We start from the raw sequence: 26,702 nt of genomic DNA, 5'->3' as shown, positions 1-26,702 counted from the left end.
AGATTAGGAATTTACTGTTCAATAAATAAATTTACTAAAAAGTTTATATTAATATTTCATAAGTTGGCCTTAAATCTGTAAATCTATATGCATATTTTAAAGTGTATCAAGGAGAGGTACAATTATCCTCTTATTTGTTTATTTATGTTTCCTGGTTTTTAGTTTCACTACCTCTTACTTCTAACTTCTTAATCTGTTTAAATAAATCAATATTTTTTATGTTTTCACAAATTTATTAGTTTTCTACCTTTTAACTTTTCTGTTTTCAATTCTTTCTATGAAAGAGTCTTTAATAACACAGTAAAACAGTTTTAACTTTTAATTTAATTGTACCTTTTATTCCCTTTATAGTGGGAGAAATATGGCTCTTGCAAATTCATTTCTACTCGTAGTCATAGAATTGAATTGTTGGTAGTATTAGGTGCAACATTTTGTGTTGTATTCTACTTTTAATGTTAATTAAGGACTATCTTACGTGTTTGTAGCCGTGAATTTAAAAAAAGCCAGATGTTTAAAATTCTGTTTTTCATGAACTATTAAACCAATTTTGCTGAAATTTTGTATTTTGTAATGTTAAATTACATTCTATAAGTTGATATAAGAAATTGCATATCTTACAATTCAAATTTTTTTTGGCTAATATTATATAAAATAAGAATTTTTAAAAAAATATTTATTAAAAGTTATTTTTTTCGTGGAATCATCTTTGGATAAACACATTTTATAATTGTGTGCAATGTTTTTTTCAATTTGCTTTGGAATTTCTCAAGATAGGCAAAATACACAAAAAGTAAAGTTTAAATTAAGGGGTCCAAATTTTGGACCACTCTCCTCACCAAACTATGGGGATCGTGTTTTCTAGATTGCAGCTATCCTCTGTATTTTAAGGATCAGAAATAAAAAAGGCATGTTTATTTAGAGAAAGTACATTTCTGTGTCTGATTTCATAACTTAAAATATCGTCTGTACTAATTAGTCATATTTGAGGTCACTTCCTTGAACCATTAAGATTGAGTCCTAGAATGCTAGAAACCAGTTTCAGTGGTTCCCAACTTATTAGTTTCCTTTTTTTCCAGATACCTAAAAATGACTAGTTGCACTTTTGTATATGAAGTTGCCAAAGTTCAAATATACAGGGTATCTACATATAAATTAAATTGTTTAAATTGATTAAATTGTTTGATTATTATAAACTTTTTCTTCTTATAAGTTTTGGAATTTTAAAACTTTTTTTTGAATACAATCAGTCTAATTTAGAACACATAGTGTATATAATATCTGTCTTACTGTGTTAATAGTACACTGGTTTTGTAATTTTTTCTAAAAGCTTTTCTTAGCATTTCTTTTGTGTACTAGCTTCGATTATACCTAATAATTTTTTATAGGCCATACACACTTTGTAGATTAGCTTTTTCAGTAGTGACAAAATAAATTGATAATGAATTTTATTCTGAACTTGTTGAACTAAAAAAAATGCTTTTATTGGAGAAATATGAATCACACGTTGTTAATCTAGTAGGAATGTGTTGTTAAGCTGGTAGAATCTAGTCATATAAATTTTGAGAACCTAGGATCTGTTTCTCCATTTATAAGTTCAATGGTTTGTTTTTTAGTTTAGTTCAAATCAATTTGCAATGTATAATTTATAATCAAATTAATATTTTTAATCAAATTAATTTTTTACTTTAAAATATAAGAAGAGTAATAACAATGAAAGAAACTTCACTTAAAGGAAAAAAAGAAGAGTCGAGTAACACATTTGTTACCCCCTAAAAGGTGAAACATCCTAAACTTCTGACATTGCCTGGATTTTGTTGAAATATTAAAAAAAAAATAGTTAAATAAATTGTTGCAGTTTTAAAATATTGTTCTTAAATTTTGTGGTTTTAATATAACTTTTCTTTAGAAGATTCTATTATTTTTGTAGTTTCTCATCTCTTAAACTAATTTAAACTTAAGTTATAATTTTTAATATTAAGTTAAATAAAGACTATACTTAATATATTAAAATAATTTTAGAGTTTAAAACAATGATATAAGCTTTTTAATAGACCTTTTATTGGGAGCAGATTTTTATCGTTTACTTGTATGAAGCACATTTTATAACCTAGAAAGTTTTTAAATTATGGCCCAACTTTCCAATGCCTAGATTCTAGCGGCCAACATTTAAAAAAAAAAAAAAAAAGACTCTGCGAAAATTCTTGGAACCCCTTAAAACTATTTATTTCGCTATTAGGTTGGCTGGAAAATAATTTCGGTGTTTTAGAGTGAAATAAACTCTTTCTATGTAAAAAATAAAATTAGAATGAAATCTTTCATGCTTTTTGATTTTCACCATCTTGTTATATTTAATCTTTTCATGGTCCAGAGCTCATATAACATCTGGTCCTTATCAGCAAAACTTTTTTTTTAAACTAGAAATGTCATTTGTCATAGAATGGTAATTTTATCGGAATTTTATGTGATTTTAGGTAATTTTTATTATTAAATTTTTAAAAATTTTGTAAAAATGGTGATCAAGAAGTGATAAATGATATAAATATTACATGATAATGCGAAATCAGGGCTATATGAGGGATGCAACATTACCTCCCAACCAAGCTGCTATAATTTTGTACATATATTGCTGAAAATGTGTGAGGCCTTGCATTATCGTATTGAACAGGATTTCTTTGCGATTTTAAATCTCTCATACATCTGCCACCTTATATCATCAGAATATCATTTATTTTGAAAAAATTCAATAATAGCAATGACCTTAAACGACACTTCGTTGAGTTTTTTTTTATGATAAGGACCTGAAGTTTTGTGGGCTTTGGGATCATGAAATTATTACAAAGATGGTAAAAGGTGAAGCAGAATCAAAGATATTTGACTAATTAAAGTCTACTACTATTGGACTATTTTTTGTATAGAAAAAAATCATTAAACCTGTAATTTATTATAATTTTTAATTTATCATATTTGTTATCATTTTTAATTTATTGTATTTAATATTATACTTTTTAATTTATTGTATTTAATATTCTGATTTTCAATTTATTGTATTTATTATTTGTTCTAAAAATATATATTGATATTTTCAACTGATTTGAAGAGTGCATGTTTTTTTCATTCTTTTAAGTATAATAATTGTAGGAAAAAAATTTTCGAAATTTTTAATTTTTGTCATTTTTTGTCCTGAAAAAAGTAACATAACATTTATTGCATAAATTTTATGTTAGTTAATTTTAATGTTACTATAGTTCTTAAGAAAACAAATTTAAAAATGTTCTATTTTAAAATTATTTACCACTTTTGCAAGTGTTTTCTTATTGTCATTGATAATTACTAAATTTAGCTGTTTTCAGTCGAGAAAAATATTCCATTAAAATTTTTTCTTAATTTTTAAAAGAATGTTTTAATAAGACTTCAGCAAAAGTTGGGAACTGCTGTTGAATTATGTAATGCATTTCTCTCCACTCATACTGTTTTACTCTGCACTTTTTCTTACATCGTTGGAAACATTTTAGCGTCTGTATGAAGACATATATTAAAATTTTTTTTATTGTATAAGCTTATTGTAGAGTAAACTGAAATATCCATGAAATTTGGAAAAAAAATTAAAACAAATTCATTAACAATTCAATTAAAAAATTTGGCCTTCTTAAAGTGGTGACAGTTTTATGACCATGATTTGTTTACTTGAATTTTAATATCTGTCACATTTTTTTTTCTTCAAAAAAGTTAAAAAAATATTCTGCAAGTTTCTGAAATAGATATGTGCAATACTGATTTTTTCTTATGAACTTAAAAGTACATTAGGAGTAGCTTTCAGTATTTCTAATTATAAAGTATAAACCTTTATAAATATTATTTTCTTGTTTAAATATAGTATATAAAGTTTTACTGTTTGCTATATTTTGAAGAATTGTTTTTTGTGATGTTTTTCTTTTCTTTTGTAATCTTTTATTACAAATATCTCGTTTTAAAAAAAATTAATGTTTTTTAAACTGGTTTTAATATTTCTCTGGTTATATTTATGGTTATAATTCATTTTTAAAGTTACAAATCTTAAGTCTTCAAAGAGCAATATGAATAATAATAATTTTACAGGGTTGTCTATATTAGATTTTTTTTTTTTTTTTTCAAGAAAGTTTTGGATTTTGTAGAAAATATGAAACTTCCGTTTTTTTTATTTGGTATCTTAAAAGATGTTTTTTCTCAATATTATGGAAAATATTTCCTGACTTATTCTCTCTAAAGTTAGTTTAAACTGTCTTCTAGCAGATTTGAAAAGAAAATGTGTGAATGTTTTTGTTCGGTTTTTGAAACTATTTGTACTAAAACAGCTTCTAAATTGCTAAAAAGTGCTTGCTTTAAATTTTATCTTACCCTGTACCAAATTCAGTGACTTTGAAAATTGTTAATAGTTAAAGTCAAGGTGAATAGTTGTGCAAATAGTATAGAGTCAATAAAAGTTGTGTACATTTAAAAGTGAAACAAATTGAATGTTTACTGAAAAAGCTTATTGACCTGTTGTAGAATTTTCAGAAATTTTTTTTGTTTAGAATTTTTTCTTCCTCATATTTGCAGACTTCTTGTGGTATAAAATGTTTCTATCTCTTTTAATTTGTTTATCAATCAAAAAGTTGACAAGAAGCACAAAAAATAGTATTTGTTTCTAGAACAGATTGATATTTTTTCTCTTAAAATCTTATAATATAATCGAAAACATTTTAAAGATTCAGAAAAAAAAAATTGCAGAATGATTATAATCCAGCATTTTCACTATCTGAAACCAAAACATGCCCATACTTTTTTCTTCACAATTCAATTTGGTGACCAGTTAATAATTGACTGTTAAAAATTAAATTCAACTTTCGGAAATTAATGTAATGTTTCAAAATTAAATTGTGCAATGTATAACAGTTTTATATTTGATTAACTTTATTCATTTATGTAATCAGCACTTCGCTTATAGAACCTTATAGAAAGCTTAAACTTGCTTTGCTCTTTTATTTAATGTTTCTGATAAGAATTTGAATCAGTTTAATTATTGATGCAATGTTAGGGATCCGATTTTAATTAAGTTGACTCAATGAATACACCTAAAATAAATAGAAAGTGCATTTAAAAAGTGTGGTGAATGGAAGGGTAAATTAAAACATTTTTGATTACGCTCAAGACAAAATCAGTTAGTCACGAAACACTTGCACAAAATGAGACGGTGAAGGCTCTTTTTGCAATGAATTGATGTTACTGTCCTTAAATGAGTCCTCAAAAGCCTTTTTTACATTAAATCAAAAGACGATGCAACTTGTTTTAAGGGAGTCCTCAAAGGCCTTTTCTATGTTAAATGTTATTTGTCTTCAGTGAGTGCGGGATAAAATGAGAAAGCATTATGCATTTGCTGAAACCTCTGCGAATGATCTACTAACACTGTCCCTTATTGTTATTTAATTCCAGAATCTTTCAATGTTTATAAGTGATCAACAGCATATGTCGCATATCTGGAATCGTCACATCTCTTTATGGTCCCCCCTAATATGACTTGTCATCAGTATGGTTTCCTTTCTCTCTCTGAAATGTTTAAAGTTTAAATCAATTGAATATGGATTCTAGGTGTACATGTAATGCATTTCTTAGACATACACTTAGAGTAGTAGATATGTTTCACTGCTCAAACAAAACTTCTTCTTACTCTCCTTTCTATCAGCCATCTCATGTGTGTATGCATAAAATTGCATTTTTTACTCTTGTTATTTAGTGAAAAAACTTTTTTCTGTATAATTTTTGATGGCAGAAATATTCATTAGGTATGATTAGGATAGCTATTAAAATTGCTTACATCAGCAAAAGAAAATAAATGTTAAATAAATTTTACAGACTTTTGCATGGTTGAACACGCAGAGATCTTCTGGTCGTTGTTAGCTGTTGATATGGACACACTTTTAGCTGAACAGCCTCCTGATACATGGGATTGTTTTCCAGTGAAGATGGTAATCAATTATATTTTTAACCATGTTTTTATATATACATCACATGTTAAAATTCAATAGTTAACTTTCTTAAAATTGAAAGAATGCCTCTGTTCAACATCAAAATTTGTTATTGGAGAATGTTTAAAATAATAACAAGATTTAATGCAATATTTACACTAATAATCACAAAGAAAAAACTTACTACAAAAATGTTCTTAAAAGTAATATTATTTACAATACATAAGGAAAATATTATAAAGTGGAAAAAATCTAAAAAACGGCTAAAACATGAATTATCCACCCACCCACTGCATGTATCTTCAGCATCCTAATGTTGCTTATTAGTATATTATGTGCATTTTTCACTTAAGCATCACTTCTCTTCAGAAAACTTATGCGGAGGGAGGTTCCATCAACAACTTACATTTGCTTCCCAAGTTGTCCGTTATGTGGATCTAATGGAATCATCTATTGCTCAATCCATTATAAAGGCTGTGAAAAAGAACGATGGGAATTCAAAGGGTATTAATATTTATTTTATTTTACTACCTAATTTAGTGGGAATTTTAAATAATTTAAATATATTTTAATTATATGAAATATATTATCTCATGTAGGTATATACTCCACTTATTTCTTTTCTTGCATAATCTTTTTAGCTTAATTTGAAAGGTTTCCACTCACTGTACACCCCGTGGCAGAATCGCAGCGACATTGTTGCAGAATGTTAGAGTTTTTCCAGAAAGAATTTTCTTTTGAAAAGTAAAAACATTTTGTTTTCTTTACTTTACTTTTGTGCCGAAATTTACATGTAATGGCATGCATTTAGATAATCACTTTTCGGTGCTCTCAATTTATGCTGATCGTATCGTAAATCAAAGTTATATTTCGGCAGTTATTGATTCTCACACGGTTTTTGAATATCCCGATATATTTCAAAAGATATGGAAAATTCGAATCGTGCAATTGAGTATTTACTTTTTAAAGCAATAATTCTATTGAATTTTTGACAGTTTGACTTTTCTGTTGTTTTTAAAACTGCTTTTTTTATGATATTATTTATTACAATAACCTAATCTGGGAGCTAAAACAAATTTGTGGAGTTCAATTCACGTAATTTCGTTGCCAAATTTCTTTCTTTTTCTTTCTTTTTTGCAATTACTACTCCGGATTTCATGGTTTTTAATTTTTTTATTCTGATGATTATTTACAAAATACGAAGGAAATAATTTGTGCGTTCCCCCCCAAAAAAATAATAGAATATCACTCATAATATTAAAATAAAAAACTATTACATATTCAATTTAAATAATTATATTGTTTTTTTTTTTAAAAATAAATTTTAATAAATATAATTCTAATTAATAATAATACCACTTTGTTTTATTCAAATTATATTTCTTAAAGCATTAAGATAATGCATTTTTTTAATCTAATTCATATTGTGTTTCTGACATTAATAATGAATCTATTAAACATAAATTTTTTGTTTGACTCTGTGGTGTATCTACCACTATAACTATACAAATCCAACTCACTAGTATATGAGACATGTTAACTCGTTCTATGTCGAGGTACCTTTTCATAGATGAAGGTTGACACAGTCAATAACAACTCACTCTCCAGACTAGTAACCTTGACAGTAACGCCCACTTCGATCTGACACTCCGACTTCAATGGGTGGTTCATATTGAATAGTTGACTTGCTATTCGTGACTGCGACATTATCCACCTCCTCGTGCTGTTGCGTTAGAAGTATTTAAATTACTTCTAACGTTATATTAAGAACCCAATTATGTTTCTTTTTAAATCAAAATTTGTATTATTACTTTTGTGTTAAATTTGTCTTAATGTTTATTGAATTCATTGTGTCTTGTCTATGTCTTGTCTATTTCTTATATATTTGTCTTTATTCAATTGATTATTTTACCTTTTTCTGATATTTGCAAATAAATTCAATAACTGGTAATAATAATTTTTGTAGCATGCATAAAAATGTATTCCTCATTAGATTGTGTAACCATCAAATTGCTTCATTTTGAACTTTTCATTTTTAATTTTAGGAAATGTTATGGGGTTTGTCAGAATCATTCGAACTTTCTCTCTCTGTGTGGAAGCATACATTGTTGCAGCAATGCTGTTAGATTTTTTTATTCCTAATCTTGATGAGATGAGTTAGTTGCATTTTTTGATTTGTGTAAAGAAGAAAATTTTTCTGAATATAACAATATCAGCTGTATCAAATTTTGATTCAGTCAGTAACAAGCTCTCAAAAAACTTCTCAGAAGGTACTTAGCATTTCAAGGTTAGTGTTTAAGTTTCATTGAATAAGTTCAAACTTTCATAAGACATTTTTATAAATTATGTTACTACATAATAATTTCTTTATATTTTCTTATATATAGCTTTTGGACATTTGGTCCTGCTTTATGAGATCCAAAAAAAGTGGGCGTATGAGAAATTTTTTTGTCTTTGTACCTCCTCTCTGGTAATAATTTCTTTTTATATTGTATTTCTTTGCTAACTTAAAACAAAACTCTTTGAAAGATTGAAGCCATATTAATGTACTATTTTTTTCAGACAATTTTGCTGAGGAATCTATATCTAGTAAAGAAAAACTTTCAAAGAAAAATAAAGTTGGAGCTGCTTTTAAACGGATGATGTGTGTGTGTGGTTTTGCTGTGGGTATAATATTTTCTTCAGATTTTTCTTCCATTATCATAGTGATGGTTATAACTAGCCCAATTGTTAACAGAAAACTGAAGCTTAGTTTTTAATCTTTTAACAATTCACTGATGGGATTATTATCTGGTTCTTTAGTTGATCTTACCAAAAGTTTTGTTTGGTAATTTATTCCTTATTGAAATGACTATTAACTAATTATTCATGGGAATGTAATTAAATATTATGATTTAGATATGGATTATGCAAATTATGTTTGTAAAGAGTTTTTTCATCATTTCTGAATCTAATTTTTTTCCCTTTGTTTTATATGATTTTAGCAATACCTTTGTTTAACTTTCTTCCTATGGAATTTTATACCTAATGGCTAAATTAAAAAATGTATTTTCTATAGGAAATTTGGTTTTCATTGTGAATTTACTTCATTAATACTTTATCAGATTTTGTATAGTGTCAAGATTCTGACTAATATAATACATTAAGACTCAGTAGTATAGTTACACTTTAAAAATTTTATAATTAGGCATAATAAACCATGACAAGATCACATAAACGATTTTAAACAAAAAATATCTTATTTATTAAGTAAGTTTTAAGCTAGTGTGAAACTGTGCAATATTTACTTCACTTATATACTTAATATTTTAATACTCTTCTTATTATTGAAAACTCTCACTCTCCATCTTAATTACACCAAATGAAATTTGCAATAAGTGATGCTCATTTTAAATCAGTAAAAAATTGTAAAATGTGGACAAAGAATGGTCCTATGGTAAAATGGTCCTATTTGATAAAAGAAACAAAATAGATAATTTTTGCATGTATTAAAATACAAGAAAACTAATTTTATAACATTTCATCTATAAAACTTGTATATCAGTCGATTCTGGTGTCAACTTTGGGCCAATGTTTAATAAGTTGGCTATCAGTTCAATATTCTATGATTTTTTCAGTTGATTGTTTATATTTTTAGACGCTATTCATTATTATGACTTTTCTTGGAATTGTTAATTTCTCTAATTTTTAAAACCACCTATAATAGAGTACAACTGACATGGTTAAATGTCTTGTCCTTTTCAGAGACAATAATGACAGCTGTGGTTTATAAATTGCTTTTGAAAAAATTACAAAGTTTCTTTTTTGTTTTGTCCTGCAAAAAACAGAGCAGTATGCATAAGCATTAATTAATGAGTATTGCATATTTAACATTAGTTTTTTTAAAAAAAAGTTTGGAAACCATAAATTTTTCTTCAATAACCATTAGTCTATTTTAAAGGAAGCCATATAACTGCAAAACCACTTGTTTATATTATATCTAATAATTTATATAACTTTATATAATATATTAACTTTCTTTGTTTTGCTGTGAAAGAGCTGATCAGTTTACATAGACTGTTTTTTGTTGTGTAATCTAGTTGTATGATATATAGCATGTAGGCATAAATTTTTATAATTTGCCTACTCAAGCAAGCTCCATATGGATTTTTAATTTTTTTTAAATTATATGTCTATTTTAAATTGTTAATTCTACTCAATATTAAGAAATCCAATTTTTATTTTCTGTTTATAATTGCCATTAAAGCTGCTTTTTTAAAAAAATTTCCAATGAAAACAAATTTTTTTTTCAATTATAAGGAATTGAAATAATATTCCACCGTCATTCAGTTGTTATTAATGAATGAATTACTCATATTGGGAGGGGAGTAAAACATTTAGAACACCTTGCTTTGAAAATAATCATCATTGGAAAGGTATGAACTATTTTAAGTTTTGTAAATCTTAATTTAAAAAAACTAACTCTACTGAAAATTTGGTTTTTATATTTTATATATAGCTAAATGAAAACCATGATGTGATATTATCTTGATAGTTTCAAGTAAAAATTAAATTAATTTTTGCAAAACTTGTATAAGATTTTCATCTAATAATTATCTAAAATTTTCATTATAATATAATTAGATTATTTTTAAGTGACACATGTTTTTAGAATATATCTATTTATATATTTTCAAAAATAACTGAGTCAACTAAACTAAATTTGCTGGTATTCATACCTGAATAACCTATAATAAAAATAGAATATATTTTTATTTCCAACACACTGATGTAGAAGCTACCTAATTTACTCTCCATGACTACGAAGTAAAACATTTTCACAACAGCCCATTATGGGCCAAAGGGGTCGTGGAGATTAAGACTTCACAATTTCGTAACCAACAGCATGATATGTGGTCAGCATTACTACACCAGTCGTCTTTACATCCCAGACAAGCTGGTATTTATCAATCTGAAACTGGGTAGGCTTCAATTCGCCATCAGCTGTTGTACTCGAATTCTTAATAATGCATAGTTTAATCATTTATTTTCAAAAAGAGGGTTTCAATGCTGTATCAGTTTAAATTGTTCTAATTCTTTTAAATTTATTAGATCTTCAAAAAGAAGATAAATTTTTTAGGATATTTTATGCTTGAAATTTTTAATTATCAACTTAATCAAAATTATAGTGATAAAAATGAAAAAAAACATTTTTAAGTTTTTATCATTAAATCAAGTTTATTCATTTATTAGTAAGTTTGATAAATGTACTTCAATTCAGAATGTTTTGCCATTTGTATTTCTCAATGCAGCTGTATCTACTAAAAAAATGACCTTTCAATATTTAGTATTGTAGTATTTTATATTATATTCATTCAATTCAACATTTTGAGAAGCTTAGCTTTAAATTGTCTTTCTGGTTTTTCTTTCGAATATAGTCTTAAAAAAACTAAATTATAATAATGTGGCTTTTATAGTAGATGCCCATGCCCAATGGCTTAGTGGTAGCATGTCAAAAGTCCTGGGTTCTATGCTCAATCCAGGTAAGGTTAACTCAGCCTTTCATTGCTTCAGTTGGTTGATAAAATGAGTGCCATGCATGCTTGGGGATTAAACTCTGAGGATTACACATTTGGTTGACAACCCAATTGTAAAATCTACTGCTGTAACCCAGATGTCAAGAAAACCAGGATGGGTACAGTAGGTCTCCTTGAGCTGTTGCACTTCTGAGTTTAGTTTAGCTTTTATGATAAAAATGTTATTGTTTTACTCTACTGTATCTTTGCTATTTTAATTATATTTGTCAATCACAAAATTGCTAAACCAGTTACATTAAAACATCATGAATGTTTATTTTCTGAATAAAAGTTACTTTTTTATTTAGGCTTTAGAAATTAAGATATCTTTTAATGTACTTATTTTTTTTTTTTTACGGGAAAGATTAGTATCTTTCAAAAAGTATAGTGAGTGTCGACTATATATATATTTGTTTTATCTGCTCTTAATGGTCCAGGTATGCAATTCCTTAAAATATCAAATTGTATGAATATATATGTTTTGAATTCCTTTATAAATTCAGTAATTTGTTGAATTTGATCATAATATTTAAAAATATTTCATAATTTTTTCAAGGGTATTTTTTTGACAATAATAAATATATTTATTTATATAAACTGCTGTTTGTAGAAAATGCAACACCATGAAAGAATCATCAGAATCAAATGAAATTTAATGCAGAAACGACTTGTACTGATACAAATAAATGATGAAATTTTCAAAACAAAAGAAACAAATTAAGCGTCCGAAATCAGTATTTGGTGCAGCCACCACGCGCTGCAATAAGTGCTGCTATACGACGTGGCATGAAGTCAAACAGATGTTGAATATCTGCTTGAGGAAGAGAATTCCATATCGCTTGTATGCGCAACCAAAGTTCGTCTTTGGAAACTGCAGGACGCGGATCACGAGTGAGACGCCGACCAACCATATCCCACACGTGCTCAATAGGCGACATATCCGGCGAATAAGCAGGCCAAGGAAGAAGTTGCATGCGTTGTGCTGAACAGAAGTCTCTAACAGTCCGCGCAACATGTGGGCGTGCATTATCCTGCTGAAAGATAGCTCCAGGGATGCCTTGAAGGAAAGGAACGACTTCGGGCTGTAGCACTTCACGGACGTATCTGTTGCTATTGAGATTACCCTCAATTCGTATCAAATTGGATCGTCCATGATACGAAATCGCACCCCAGACCATAACTCCGGGTGTTCGACCACTATGTCGTTCAATAATACACTCAGGAAGGCAGCGTTGACCGGCATAACGTCTAACACGAACACGGCCATCATGGGTCCACAAATTGAAGCGTGATTCATCTGAAAAGACAACTTGGTGCCAATCAGCTCGCCAGTCTCTGTGCTCAAGAGCCCACTGCCGACGCAGCCGTCGATGATCCGCCGTGAGGGGAATCCTGTATAATGGCACCCTTGCACGCAATCCACGGCGCAGCAGACGACGACGAATTGACGAAGCCGACAATTGTACACCTGTAGCAGTAGACCAATGTGCTGCCAGCTGCCTGGAGGAAGCTGTGCGATCATTCACCGCCATGCGGAGCAGGTGTCGATCATCGCGCTCTGACGTCACCTTCTGTCGTCCAGTGCCTGTTTTTCGAGTTGTTCGGTGCTCGTCGGTCCACTGCTTCCAAACTCGCATCACTGTGGAACTGTTCCGCTGCATACGATCTGCTATTGCGCGATAGGAAAATCCTCCTTCTCGAAGGCCGATTATCCTCCCTCGTTCAAACTCCGTAAGTTGCTTGAATTTCTTATTCTTCCGTCGTGGAGGCATACTCAGGTCTCACTAAACGTTTGCCACTAACAAATAATCATAGACTATTTTCAACGTCCCGCCACAGCACTTTATTTATACGCTTTCAGCATCAATTCAGAGGGCGCTGCGCGCGCCACGCACGCGCGATGGCTCTGAAACTTTATTAATTTGCATAATATCCTATAATTGACATTTGCTGCGAATTTCATTTGATTCTGATGATTCCTTCATGGTGTTGCATTTTCTACAAACAGCAGTTTATTATGTGTATATTGTTAAAATTATTCTGATGTATGATAGATTGCATTTTATGCAGTGGAATTATTTCATATAATAAAAAAAAACATTTGTAATGTCCAGTTCCATCATGCTTAATAAGTTCTCTTCCCCTTTAAACTTAGAGAAAGTGATTGTTTTAAACTCATTCAAAAAGTTTTAAAAATAATTTAGTATTAAATATTACAATGCCCTGTTTAGTGTTAAATATTACAATGCCTATTGGAAATAAGAAAAAAATATTGCGAAGAGCTTTGCATAAGAATGAATTTAAAAAAAACTTTTGCTAAACTTTATATTTTTATTTGATTATAAAGTGTGAGTTTAAATGTGCAAAAGAATGAAGACTGGTTGCTTATGTCTGTAGGAGTGCAAATGGTAGCATTATTTCACATTTCAGTCAAAACAAAAACATGTTATTCATTTTATTTTATTTGAATTACATGAAATGTTGAATAATTCCATAACAACTGCATTTTTCAGTTACTGGATTTTAATATACAAGTGACTTTAATTAACATATTATTTGAATTAAAACACTGATATCTTTCACAAAATTAGTAGTTGGTGCACTAAGAGTCTAGTTGAAAGTTGCATTTTTTTTAAAATTAAAATGTTTTCATTTGGGTCAAAAGTTTCAAAGAACATGCATTTCTGAAATTAATAGTTTTTGAAAAATTTAACACAGTGTTAACACACACAAGAAAAAAAAAAGAATATATCTTGTGACACCCATTCCTCTAAAAGTATTTTGAACATAGTTCAAATGTTGCATTACCATCAGTATGTTTTGATATATTATTGCATATATAGCCTTTCTGGCTAATAAATTTACATTACTTTTGATAAGTAGTGCTATATATTGTTAATATATTGATTAATTGTCTTCCTACTTTATAAATTCAAAAGTTATATTGTCAAAATATGTGAAATAAAAAAGAAATCTTTTTATATTTTAAAATGAAAATTTTGTACTAATGGGAATGTGTACGCTAATATTCAGAATGGTATTCTCATAAAAATTCTCATTTTAAAATAAGTTTAATTTAATGATACAATAAAATCAATACAATTTATTTTAATGATTACTGTTCCTATGCAATGTAATTTACGAAGTAGATTATTTCTAAATGAAGTTGAAACAGAATATGTATCTATATTTAAGACAAAATAAATGGCAGTTGATATTTTTTCAATTGGCTAATATCTTTATTATTCTATAGAGATTTAATAACTTTTTTTTTAAATTTGGGTTTGGAAAATAGAATGTCTGTTTTTAAAAGCTATTTGTTTTAAAGTGAAAAATAGTGTGCTACTATATTTTATTTTTTAAAAATGTAGTTGTATGCTACCATATTTTTGACTTTTAAAAATTTAATTTTAGCATAAAAGGTGCATTGGTTAATGTATTATAATTTTTTCTCCTTATTAAAATATTGATTGCTAAAATAAATAATAAATTTAACCTTTTACTTGAAATTAAACTTACCTAAAAAATTTTAAATAATATGTTGAACAGGAATTTAAATTGCACAAATTATAGAGCTAAAACTTGCTAGGTAGTTAGGATCTTTATTTATATTTTTCTATCCAAATTAACATTGTAACATAAAGAAAGTTATTTAATACTTATTTTAAATTTCATTTATGTTTGCCTAGTATCATGCTACAAATGAATATACTTATTGTTTTGTATACATTTATTTTAAGCTTATTTAAAGATGATGAAATGGCCAATTTTTTCAATGTGGTGAAAAAAACTTGATTTCTTGTGTGATATAAAAGAAAAGTTAATATAAATTTTTTATGCTGCATGCTGTAATAATTCTTATTGCATTTAGACATGATTGGAATGTTTTTATGTGCATGTATTTAATGTAAAACTTATTTATTCACCCCTTGTATTTTTTATGATTTGTAATGTATATTCGGTATATGATTAGTATTTTATAAAATAAGAATACCAGCATTTTGCGGAGATACACTGCCCTGGTATATACCCAGCACCTGGTATATGTGTAAAATTTGACTATAAAGGAATGGTTTTTTTATCAGAAAGGCCAGACCGTCTGATACGCCGCACAAAATTGTATTACAATCGATCACTAAATTAACACATCTGTTTCAAATAAAAAGCTTTCAGCAAAATAAATTATTAGACATTTAAAAATCATTAAAATAATTGCTAAATCTACAATAAATGAACACAATATGCATTCTTACTTAAAACTAGAAATTATGTAATTTGATAATTTTCATCACAGCTTTTCAAATGTATGCAAAATTGTACCTGGTACAATTGTTTACAATTTAAATTTAACCCAATCACAAATGTATTACGTTAAAAAATGTCAGTTTAAAATACTCTAATTTTATGTAAGCCAGGTGATTAAGAACCCAAATATAGTTAAAATGAGTTATCAAAATACAATAAATTACTGCTCACATGGCTTTATCGCAATTAATGTAATAATATGATTTGAAATACCTAAATATTATTAAATCAAATGATTAAATAAAGTAAAATAAGTCTTGTTTGACTTAAATTGTACAATAAAACAATCATGAAAGCATCACTTTTTTTTACTACTAATTTTAAATTTCTAAAATTTTAACCTATCAAATGATAACAGCTAAAAACTTTAAAAAAAAAATAGTTTTAAAAATAGATGAATAATTGCACAAAATTAAAGCATTAAATGATCGTGAATGCGTTATTTCTTTTAATGATAAAGTTGATCTTCAGCTGAAAGTAGGAAAAAAACTTGACCTTTAAGATTTAACCATTTCACCCAACTCATTTGATTGGATATTTTTCTTTCACTTTTTTTCTGCACACCTGCATCAGAAAAAAGGTGGAATCATACTTCCGTTGAGCTTTATAAGAGACTATTAGCAGAGTGATAGCGGGAGGGGAATTCACCAATGACTTTTTTGTGTGAAGGGTAGAACGTATTGATACATTCTTGCAAACTGTTTTACACCTCCATTGTTAATTCTTTAAATTATTATTGATCATAAAATATAAAAATAGATTGCTGCGAAAGATAAAGAGATGAAGAAAAATAATGAAATTTTGGAGAATCAATTGAACAAAATTGAATTTTCTAGCTCAAGTAGTTTAAAAAAACAAACAAATACTGTACAGGCTGCTCCATTAGGTACGCAGTGCATACCAAAGTTTAATGTTTATAAATCATAAATGCCATGGTATGCTCTGCAAAATTACGGTATGTCTATCCAAGTTTTTTTATGCATTTAGAAAAAGTATATATTTTTTTTTAACTACTTGAAAATCTTATGTTTTAAGAGTAAATTATGCTTTTGTGCTTAAGGTGCTTTTTGGGGGATTTCGTTTTTAAAAGCTTTTAAAGGTGCATTTTTCAGCTGGCGTTTTTAAAAAGTGCTTTTTTTTCCCGAATAATTTTTTTTTCTCCCTTCAGTGATATCTGGTGGATCCCATGTATTTCACAAAAAATGCAGTGTTTGCTACGTAATCATTCACGTGGACTTCATGTCGTACCTACGTTATGACTTGCGCATGCACACACACTTTAAACCGAAACCTGAGTGCTCCAATTCGGATGGAGAATATCAGATCCTTATGAAATGTTTTTCTTTTTAATTTATTTTAATTTTATTATTGTTTATTTTATTTTACTTCTAACACTTTTTTGACGTAGGGGGTGCGGGTACTTTTGTTCTGAGTTCAGGGTCAAGTTGAATTCACTCGATGATTTGGGAAAGTAATGATTGTTTCGATTTACGTCTGCTTCTTTTTGGGTTTTTGTTAACGCTAAAACTGTTTATAAAAGTTTTTTGTTGTTCAATGATATCACTGATTGAATATTAATTTTTTGAGTGCTTGAAAATTTTTGTAAAGTGCTTGAAAATTTTTTAAAAAGTGCTTATTTTTGATTCAAAGATTTGGCTATGCACCCTGATTATGTTTAAAATTATTTGTTAAATTTTATAAATGACTTAATTGAAGGGCTTAGTTACCATGTATCTTGAGCCCATCAGTTTTATTAGCAAAAATTAATAAGTTTTAAAACTCTTCTCGCTGTTATAAGTAATTAGTATTGGTGAAAGTCATAAGCATTTTTTGTATCTTATGCTTTTCAAGTTATTTTTTATCAGCTTTTTAAAACTTATTTTTGTTAATTAAAAATATTTCTACTAAATTTAATTTATTTTATTTCAGGTTAAAGAGGATGCTTCTGACTACAGTTTCTTATACTAGCACTGTGCAGTTTTCCCTACTTATGTTGCTGATTTGTATGACAATGGCACTGACACATGATCAAACCTGATACAGGCATGTAGATTTTGTTGTTATTTCATTAATGCTCTGCGTGTGTATATATGTCTATATAATATAGCATAATAAATAAATACAAAAAGGACAAAAAAAAACAAAGAAAATTAAGAAAAACTATAAGTTTTATTTTTTAATAAGTTTTTTTTGTTGTCCTTTTTAGATTTATTTATTATGCTATGTTTTAGTGATCATATTTAATGCAGCTTAGCTCTTAATGTTATCTACTATTAACTTACTTTTATTTTCCTTTTGCTTCCGTTTATTAATTCTTTTTTCTAATTTTGTGTGCTTGGGACGTTGTGTGTGTTTAGGGCGTTGTTCTATGAGCCTATTTTTATGTATTTATACTGTTATAACAATTTTGTGCCTGGTAAAAAATATGTTTAATGTTAAAAAAAATTTTTTTCACTATTTAAATTATTCTATTCTTCATGTTGTACCCTGTACAAAGAGCCTAATTCAGAGAGGAAATTCGGATAGACATCTTGCTACTCTGGAAGCTAAAGATTTTTTGAATTACATTCCATGCCTGCCAAGTCTCCTGTTTTTTAATGAGGAATCCTGTATTTTATAACTATCTCCTGTTTACCTGTATATTCTCAAATTTCTCCGTATTTGTTGAAGAAATTTTTAAAATAACTTTTTGCCTATAAAATAATTAATGGCAAAAATACTTCTCTTCTTCCTCAACAGATGGTGCTATTGCCAGGCAGTATGTTGAGTGTTATATATAATTAAGTAATTATAAATATTGCTTTAAAAAAAAACTTATTTTGAGATTACGAATTATATACAAATTTTTTACTTCAACTAACAGTAACTGCTTTTAATATTTCCAATTTTATATCTTTCTCTTTTTGAGTTACTTGATTATGTGTGATGTAGCAAAACTTTATTTGTAGCCTAAAATATGTCGCTAGTAAAATCTCTGTTCTTTTATTTCTCCAATGTTGGCAGGTATGACATTCAATGTCTGAAATTTTACTGGCTTATAAAGCGTGTGGTGTTAAAAGGTGCAAAACTTGCCCTAATATTGACCACAAACATACGATTCTTAATAACGATAGCTCCAATTCTTTTTGTAAAAGTAAAAATTTTATTTATATGTAAACCTGTGGTTTTTATAATATGAAATATCTTGGACAAACCAATAACTATATTAATATTTGAATTAATCAACACCGTTCTGATAACAGTAAACAGTAATAAAATTATCAATAATCTGGAATTGAATCATTATAGGGAACATAATTTTCACAGTGTCAAAATTAATATTTTAGATATAGTAGAAGATTTAGATTTAAGACTACAAAAAGAAAATTTCTGCTGACTTTTATACAAAACAATTTTGCTGTATGGGCTAAACGATACCTTCCAACATACACAGATTAACTTTAATAACTCCTCAACTGGTTCACTTTTTCATATACAAGATAAGCGTACAAATCGATGTAAACGGGGATCACGACGTAATAGAAACTCTCTTAATAGTGACAAGTTAAATATAAATTACATTTCTAAAATGGAAAAAGATTTTAATAAACATTATAATATTAAACCAATTAAAGATTTTATTTTCCCCCTTAAAAATAATGATGTATATAAGCTTCAAGGTCTTATTATTAACTTTTCTTTTATTAATTTACATTACTTTGTTTCGAACTTGTAAAAGCTAAAATGAGTAAAATTTCCCCGAATAAAAAGAAAAAATTTGATAATTAATATTTCGTTAACTTTCAAAATTCTATTTTCAATAAGATCAAATTTCATAATATTTTTGAAAATGTATTTCCATTAAAAGAATTTCACATAATTAAAAGCTTTAAATATAATAAATCTCTTGGTAGAACTATATTTAATTACAATGATGTTATCAAAAATTTTGGGAAAAGTTATATATCCGATTATGAATGTCACTGTGAAGAAGGAAAACATTAAAATTTTATTGATAAACATAAACATATTATTACTGGTAATTTAAATATTATAGAGAACTTAGGAATTTAATGATAGAAGGCACAAAACTTAGACCCATTTACCATATATCAATTAATAAATTTCTAAAGTACTTTCTTAATGATCTCAATAGTTTTTGTTGAAAGATATCAAATAGGTTCTCTTTATCTTTAAGTATGTTAACTGAATGGAAATAGGTTGTTTATTTTTACTTTAAAAACTTTGTTTTTAATAATAAGGATAATTTAAATAACTGTAACAATTCAACAAATTTTTCTATAATTGTTCAATAAATAAAGCAACTACAAAAACATTTTATAGTTTCCCCATAGACAAAGCTAACAGTAACTATCCAATCTTCTGTAAAAAATTCACTTTTCAATACGGAGTTAAAATATAGTAAAAATTTTTAGCTTTATATAAGAGATTAAAAATTAAAATTAGCAATATACAATTTTCTTACTTAATTATCAGTCATAAATTTCATAAAATTCCTATAAAACTTAGAACAATCCCATGTCACTAATACTTACCTAACTAAATCTGGCACCATTTTCTCTAACGACTTAAATAAAATTATTAACAATATTATTAAAGAAGGTTTTTCTTGGATTATCACTTACAATCAACCGATTTTAGAATTTATTAAACATATTAAAATTAATTCTATTGTGACTTTTGATTTCCAGGATCTTTTCAATAGCATTCCCCTTTTTAAACTAAAAGATGTACTTTTGAATTTTTACTATGATTTTAAAAATATCCTTAGTCATGATTTTGTTTATTGGGAAATTCTAATTAATTTTTGTATTTTTAATAATTATCTTTGTGATGAAAAAGATATTTTTCTTTAAATTGATGGAATACCACAAGGATCTAATTTTTCATCTCTCTTATCTAACTTATTTTTGCACTATTAGTAAAAAAATTATACTCTTAATATTAAATTTGTTTTTAGATTTATTGATGATTTAATTATCTATAATTTTCAAGATTATACTATTTTATTAAACAACATTTACCCTGAGGAATTATTTTTGCTTTGTAATAATGATGATAATATTAATTTAAATTTTTTGGATTTGGGTATTATAAAAGAAGAAAATATCTGCTTTGCGGATTTGTAAGATAAAAGAAATGATTTTAACTTTAATATAAATAAACTAATTACTTAGAATTCTAAGAACATCTATTTAAATACCATTTTTAATCAAATGAATAGAATTGAATGAATATGCAGTAATGTTTATTTATCCAAAAAACAAATAGAAAAACTCTTTCAAAATTTATTAGAAAGAAAACAATGGACAGCAACTAAAGTAATTAAATTCTATATAAAATCATTTAGTTAATTGTATATTATTGTAAATAAATTTACTAAAAAACTTCTTTGTTAATTTATATAATTTTTACCATGTGCAAATCCTTTTCGGGCAAATCCATGACAAAAATTATTTGCAAAACAGGCAATTCATGTTTTTTTCTCTTTCCTTTTTAATTTTTTTCTTAAATAGAAGTTAATTTTCTAAAATTATTGATTGTTAACTTCTTTAAATTATCCAGTATAATTATTACCTTGTGCATATCTATTTTCAGGCCCATCCTTGGTAACTAACTAATCAAACACACTTCAGTACTGCAGTAAGAATCCACTATAAAACAAAACCCTCTATTTATGCTCTTACCTCAATTTGAGCTTCTGTTTTCATATTTTGTAATCTGGCAATCTTATTGTTAAAATATTTTAAATCATTCTTGAAAAAATTCCCATTTATGTAAGTTCAATTGAATTCGATATTTGCTTTATAGATTTTGTTTTATTCTGTTTTTCATTTTATTTTCTGATTTTGCGTGATATTTTTACTTAATGTGTTCTATTTTATTTGTTGTAATTTTTTGTAAATTTTTCTTTTAATTGCTGTATTGATATATTTTGCTTTGGCTATATTGATACAATATTGAAAAGTACTCCTTTCTGCGGATATAATCGCGTGAGCTGATGAAAAGATTATTTACGGCGTTTTATTAATTTCCCTCCTTTTTTCGGATTTTTATTATTGTTATTTTTCTTTTTCCCTTTTTTTCATTGTTCTATAATTTTTTTCATGTTTTCTCTACATTTTGAACTAAAAAAAAAAAAAAAGAACTTATAAATTAAAATTGAAAATAATATTTTTTATGGATTTAAGAAGGTTTATTATTTATTCTATTCCTGAAATGATCATAAATGCTCGTATGCCACTATTCTTTTTGTCACCTTTACTTGAATTTTTTTTTTTTATCAGGAAAAAAATTTATAGAACTAGAATGTGATGAGGCTGCAGTGTTGTCATCTTGTAAGTTGGAAGCATTGCTCGGGAATCTGTTGTGTAGTGATCATCTGCATGCCAAAAGAAAAATTATAATTTGCTAATGCACAAGTCTACTCATATCTTGTCTTTTTGCAACTGTGTAGTGTAAAAGTGTGTAAATAATAATTAGTAGCAACTAGTTAACTGATCCCAACAAATTTAATTTTATGCTATTAAAAATAATTTCAGCGTAGCTCATAGCCCAATCAACTCTTACTGATGAATTCGTTAAGAGAAATAATAGCTAAAATTTTTGTAAGACAAATTCATCTATAAATTCTGATTGGGAATAAGATCTATAGAGTTCTGTCCAGATCTGGATACAGATCTACAAGTTTATTTATTAATTGTTCTTATCTCTTCAGTTTATTTAAAAGTATGTCGAGCATTCTATATCAAAATATAATGAATAAAATGTAACAATTTATTTCTAGTTTTCTTTTCTTCCTTAGTTAATAAAACCTCAATGATTATTATGCAAATTTTATAGTAATTTTTACCTGATAAGTATTTCAATTCACCCCTATTTGTTGTGTAGTGTATCTACCACTACAACAGAACAACTACCCGGTCACCAATGTGGGGGAGAAGTTATCGCAGATGTCAACCTTCGCCCATGAAAAGCCACCCCACCATAGAATCGAATTAACATGTTTTATATGCTAGTGAAATGGAATTGTATTTTTGTAGTGGTAGATTCACTACAGTTGCATCCTCCCTTCCGCACAACTAAACTCTGTAGTTAGTGGCGTGCCGAGATATTTCATTAATGATTATAAATATGCTGACATAATTTAAATTCCGAAAATATACCAATAAGCAATCATATGTAAGTAAAATAACTAAAAATACTTTTCACGTCTAGTTTTTTTTTTCTTCATAAACTTCCACCAATGAAGGTTACCGCTCAAGTTTTGAACATAAATGACACCTGTAAGTAGTTTATGACCATAACTGGACAAATGGTGCATTTTGATTATCTTCTAAGATTAGGTTTAAGGAGTGCTTGAACTTGAAATATGTAACATTGTTGTAGAATCTGTTTCGTATATGTGATGTAAATGTAAATAATGCAAAACAGAACAAACAAACAAAATTGACTGCAATTTTGTTTTATTATTTAGTAATTTATATTATATCTGTTTTGCTTTGTATATTAGATTTAAATTCTTATAAATGTTGATGTAGTTTTGTTTCACTTGTAAAATTTTTTTTCCAGTATATGGTATCAGCATTGCATGACAGTGTCTGGTCAATATTATCATCTCATCATGAATCTACTCCTGAGGCTCGGCTGTTTGCATTTCAGAAGAAAATTTACCTTACTATAAAGAAAGTTAGTATTTGAAAGTTTTTTTTCTTTTAAATTAAAAGAATGTTCAAAATTCAAATATTTTTATTAATGAATTAATTGTTCACTTTTCATTTCCTTTGTTTTCCAAACCTTTTTTCTTGCTAGAAAATATAGTGTGTGCTTGTCTTAATATCACTTTTTTTTTAAAAAAAAATTGGCTCTTATTTTGTTTTTTCAGGAAACGTATAGTTAATCTTCTATTTTTTAATAAGTAGCAATAATTATTGAGTAGTTAATAGCTTAGAAATGATAATTTAAAATAAATTGGGTAATAAAAAATTTTCTTTAAAGAGACTTACTAAAAGTTGGGAAAAAAAACTGAAAACTTATAAGAAAGTTCTTTAAATTTGGCAATAATGTTATGTATATAAATTTCACATTTTTATAAAAATTCGATTTGGTTACTGATTTAAGGAAATTCATTAATATGTGCCTTCAAAAATTTTATTAAAAAAAATTGTTTGAAACCATTTTTGTAAAAAGTTTCATTGCTTAAATACAATATTATAAAGATTAGCTCAAGCTAATTTTATTTGTGTCATGTGTTATAAATTACGAAATCACTTGTGTTCTATCTGTTTTATTAACAGGGATGAGATTCTTCTGCGGGTTTCCGCTTTTTTTTTAGATTTTTCCATTTTTCCCGCTATATTCCGCAAAAATTTTTTTGAACAAGTTAAAATATTTTATGAGGAATTTAATTTTCCGCGGAGCGAAAGCATTGAAATCCTCATTCTTCCCTCTGAAGTTTCTCAAAAAATCATTTCCTTCGGATAAAACTGGTTGACCTTTATACAGAGATGATATTTTTTCGCTTTTGCCTTTCGAATTTTAGCCTTTTTATCAAAAACTCGGATTCTCTAAAAGTTTCGTTTTTTTTTTAAATAAATATCCCGCTTTTTTTTTTTTTGAAAATTCAATTGTTAAAATAAAATAATCATATTTATTTACGATTTTCAAAGATAAACAAAAAATTCAAACTACATCCTAGCTGCTAACTGTATTTTCCGTATTTTTATTCGTCTGCCGAATAGCTCGGATTTTTGCAATTCAGACGTCATGACCCTGTTGTCTGGCGTGAAAGCAAACGGAAAAAAAAAATAAAAATAGAGGTGGATTTGGGGTGAAAATATTTATTTGCTCATTCACTTAATCTTGTAAATTTTTATTTATTATGTCTAAACAAAAACAATACAAACAAGCCTTTTAGAAATCCCAAGTCCAGTCTCTCCAATTTTAATATCAATCATCGATTTCGTATTTACCTGATTTAAAAGTTGCGCTATGCGATTCTTATTTACGCTATTCAAACATCGCACATTATGATTCTTAGTTACGAGATTTAAAAATCCAATATCGCGTTTTGCATTTATGCATTTTTAAAATCGCTATTTTATTATCAAACATCGATTTTCGTATTTGCCTTATTTAAAAGTTGAGCGTTGCGAGTCTTATTCAGGCGATTTAAATATCCGTACATTGCGATTCTTATTTACGAGATTTAAAAATCTAATATAGCGATTTGTATTTACGCGGTTTTAAAACCCTATGTAGCGATTCGTACTCACGTGAGCTTAAAATCCTATGTCGTGACTCGTTTTTGCGGTTGTAATATCAAACATCGAATTTCGTATTTATACGAAATCCAATCCAATAAAGTAATTTGTATTTACGCTTTTTAAAACCCTATGTAGCGATTGGTATTCATGCGAGCTTAAAATTCTATGTCGTGATAAGTTTTTGCGGTTGTAAAATCAAACATCGATTTTCGTGCTTAAACGTGCTTTAAAAATTAGACATTGTGATTTGTATTTGCGCGGTTTGAAAATTATGCATCGTGATTCGTGTTTACGTGCTCTAAAAATTACGCATCATGATTTGTATTTCTGCATACTTTAAAATTCTATATAGAGTTTCATATTCACGTGATTTAAAAGCCTCATATCGGGATTCACATTGTCTCAATTTAAAAATAAGGCATGTGATTAATATTTATATATTCATACAATTTTAAAATTAATCATCAGGATTTATAATCACATGGTTTACAAGTTTAAAGATCTCACTCTTTTTGTCAAATTTTGTGTATATATATATATATATTTATTCATTCTTGGATTTCCTCTTTTTTACTTTCTGACGACTCTCATCCCTGTATTAACATCATTGTTTAATTTTATAAAAACTTCAATAAATATATATTTTTCAAAAATTATTTTAGAAAGAATTGTAATTTATATATTAGGAAGTTTTAAAGGGCATTCAAATGAATAGGAAAGCTTAATCCAAGGTGGTTTTTGAGAACATTGCATTCCTCACAATCATTCTAGTGCTTAATATTTTTAAATATAAAATAATTAAACTGAAATCTTAAGAAAACAAATAAATTTTCGTATGTTAACCCTGTTATATTTTTTAAAATAAATTATTTTTTAGGCAGACACTGTTGGAACTTGCTTCAATGAAATTGATTTCTCCTAAAATTTATTTATCACTATGCCACTGATCGTAATATGAGGTAGAACTAATGCTGTTTCATGTAAAAAAAAAAAAAAAAAATTTGTAACAAGAGCTACAATTTCTTCAAAATTGGCTGAAGATATGTTTTTGAAGTAACATCTATAATTACAATCAATATACTGCAAAACAAATACTTTTTAAGCAAGCTTACTTTTTACAATTTTGAAATAATTTTGAACTACTGAAAAATGTTATTACATCTATGCTTTCATAAATAGACCCCTAATATGAAAATATGTAGTAACGGGAAATATTGAGTAAAGATAAGACAGAAGCATAGCAATAAAAAGCAAAGCAAAAATGTATGTAAAGATTTATGACAAATATAAAAATTGCTTTTGAAGACTGATATAGACTATTGTTATTATTTCATAATCCTATTGCTAGTACCTGAATCATTAGATAAAAATTAAAATTATTAAAGTGAGTTTGGACTATTCTACAATTTGCATTTAGATGCTATATATTATTTGTTGTTATTCATCTGACAATTTTCCCAACTTGTGCTGTGACAAATATTTCCATATGATTGATTGCATGTATATATTTTTACTTTCGGATCATTAATGCATTCTTTTTCCTATGAAATTGCAAAAAAAATTTCTTATTATGAACAATTAATAGTGACTAATCA

The 26,702-nt window shown here is 27.2% G+C and overlaps 1 protein-coding gene across 3 annotated transcripts; it reads left to right on the top strand.

Moving 5' to 3' along the window:
• Positions 1–3,300: 3,300 nt before the first annotated feature.
• Positions 3,301–26,495, top strand: LOC147812655 (calcium-dependent secretion activator-like). 3 transcript variants are annotated; one of them, XM_087161983.1, is made up of 6 exons: positions 3,301–5,981; positions 6,351–6,485; positions 6,623–8,268; positions 17,771–17,884; positions 23,414–23,530; positions 25,985–26,495. In XM_087161983.1, the coding sequence occupies exons 1-3, from the start codon at positions 5,957–5,959 to the stop codon at positions 6,625–6,627; spliced, it is 165 nt and encodes a 54-aa protein (XP_087018109.1). In that variant the 5' UTR covers positions 3,301–5,956; the 3' UTR covers positions 6,628–8,268; positions 17,771–17,884; positions 23,414–23,530; positions 25,985–26,495. The 3 variants fall into 3 exon arrangements, 2 of the variants coding, with proteins under 2 accessions (XP_087018109.1, XP_087018108.1); XR_015433344.1 differs by lacking the exons at positions 3,301–5,981; positions 6,351–6,485; positions 6,623–8,268 and adding an exon at positions 11,420–11,973 and having other exon boundaries at positions 25,985–26,473; XM_087161982.1 differs by lacking the exons at positions 6,623–8,268; positions 17,771–17,884; positions 23,414–23,530; positions 25,985–26,495 and having other exon boundaries at positions 6,351–6,453.
• Positions 26,496–26,702: the final 207 nt, after the last annotated feature.

This window comes from Parasteatoda tepidariorum, chromosome 4 (assembly GCF_982258835.1).
Source record: "Parasteatoda tepidariorum strain Cologne lab strain chromosome 4, Ptep-v5.0, whole genome shotgun sequence".
NCBI classification, from domain to species: domain Eukaryota; kingdom Metazoa; phylum Arthropoda; class Arachnida; order Araneae; family Theridiidae; genus Parasteatoda; species Parasteatoda tepidariorum.
The sequence above is the reverse complement of the archived record's forward strand: the minus strand, read 5'-3'. Positions and strand labels throughout refer to the sequence as shown.

Excerpts from the sequence above, each read along its gene's own strand:
- LOC147812655 (XM_087161982.1), top strand. The coding sequence starts at position 5,877 with ATGGTTGAACACGCAGAGATCTTCTGGTCGTTGTTAGCTGTTGATATG. Across the intron at positions 5,982-6,350 it reads ATTGTTTTCCAGTGAAGATG|AAAACTTATGCGGAGGGAGG; the intron begins GTAATCAATTAT and ends ACTTCTCTTCAG.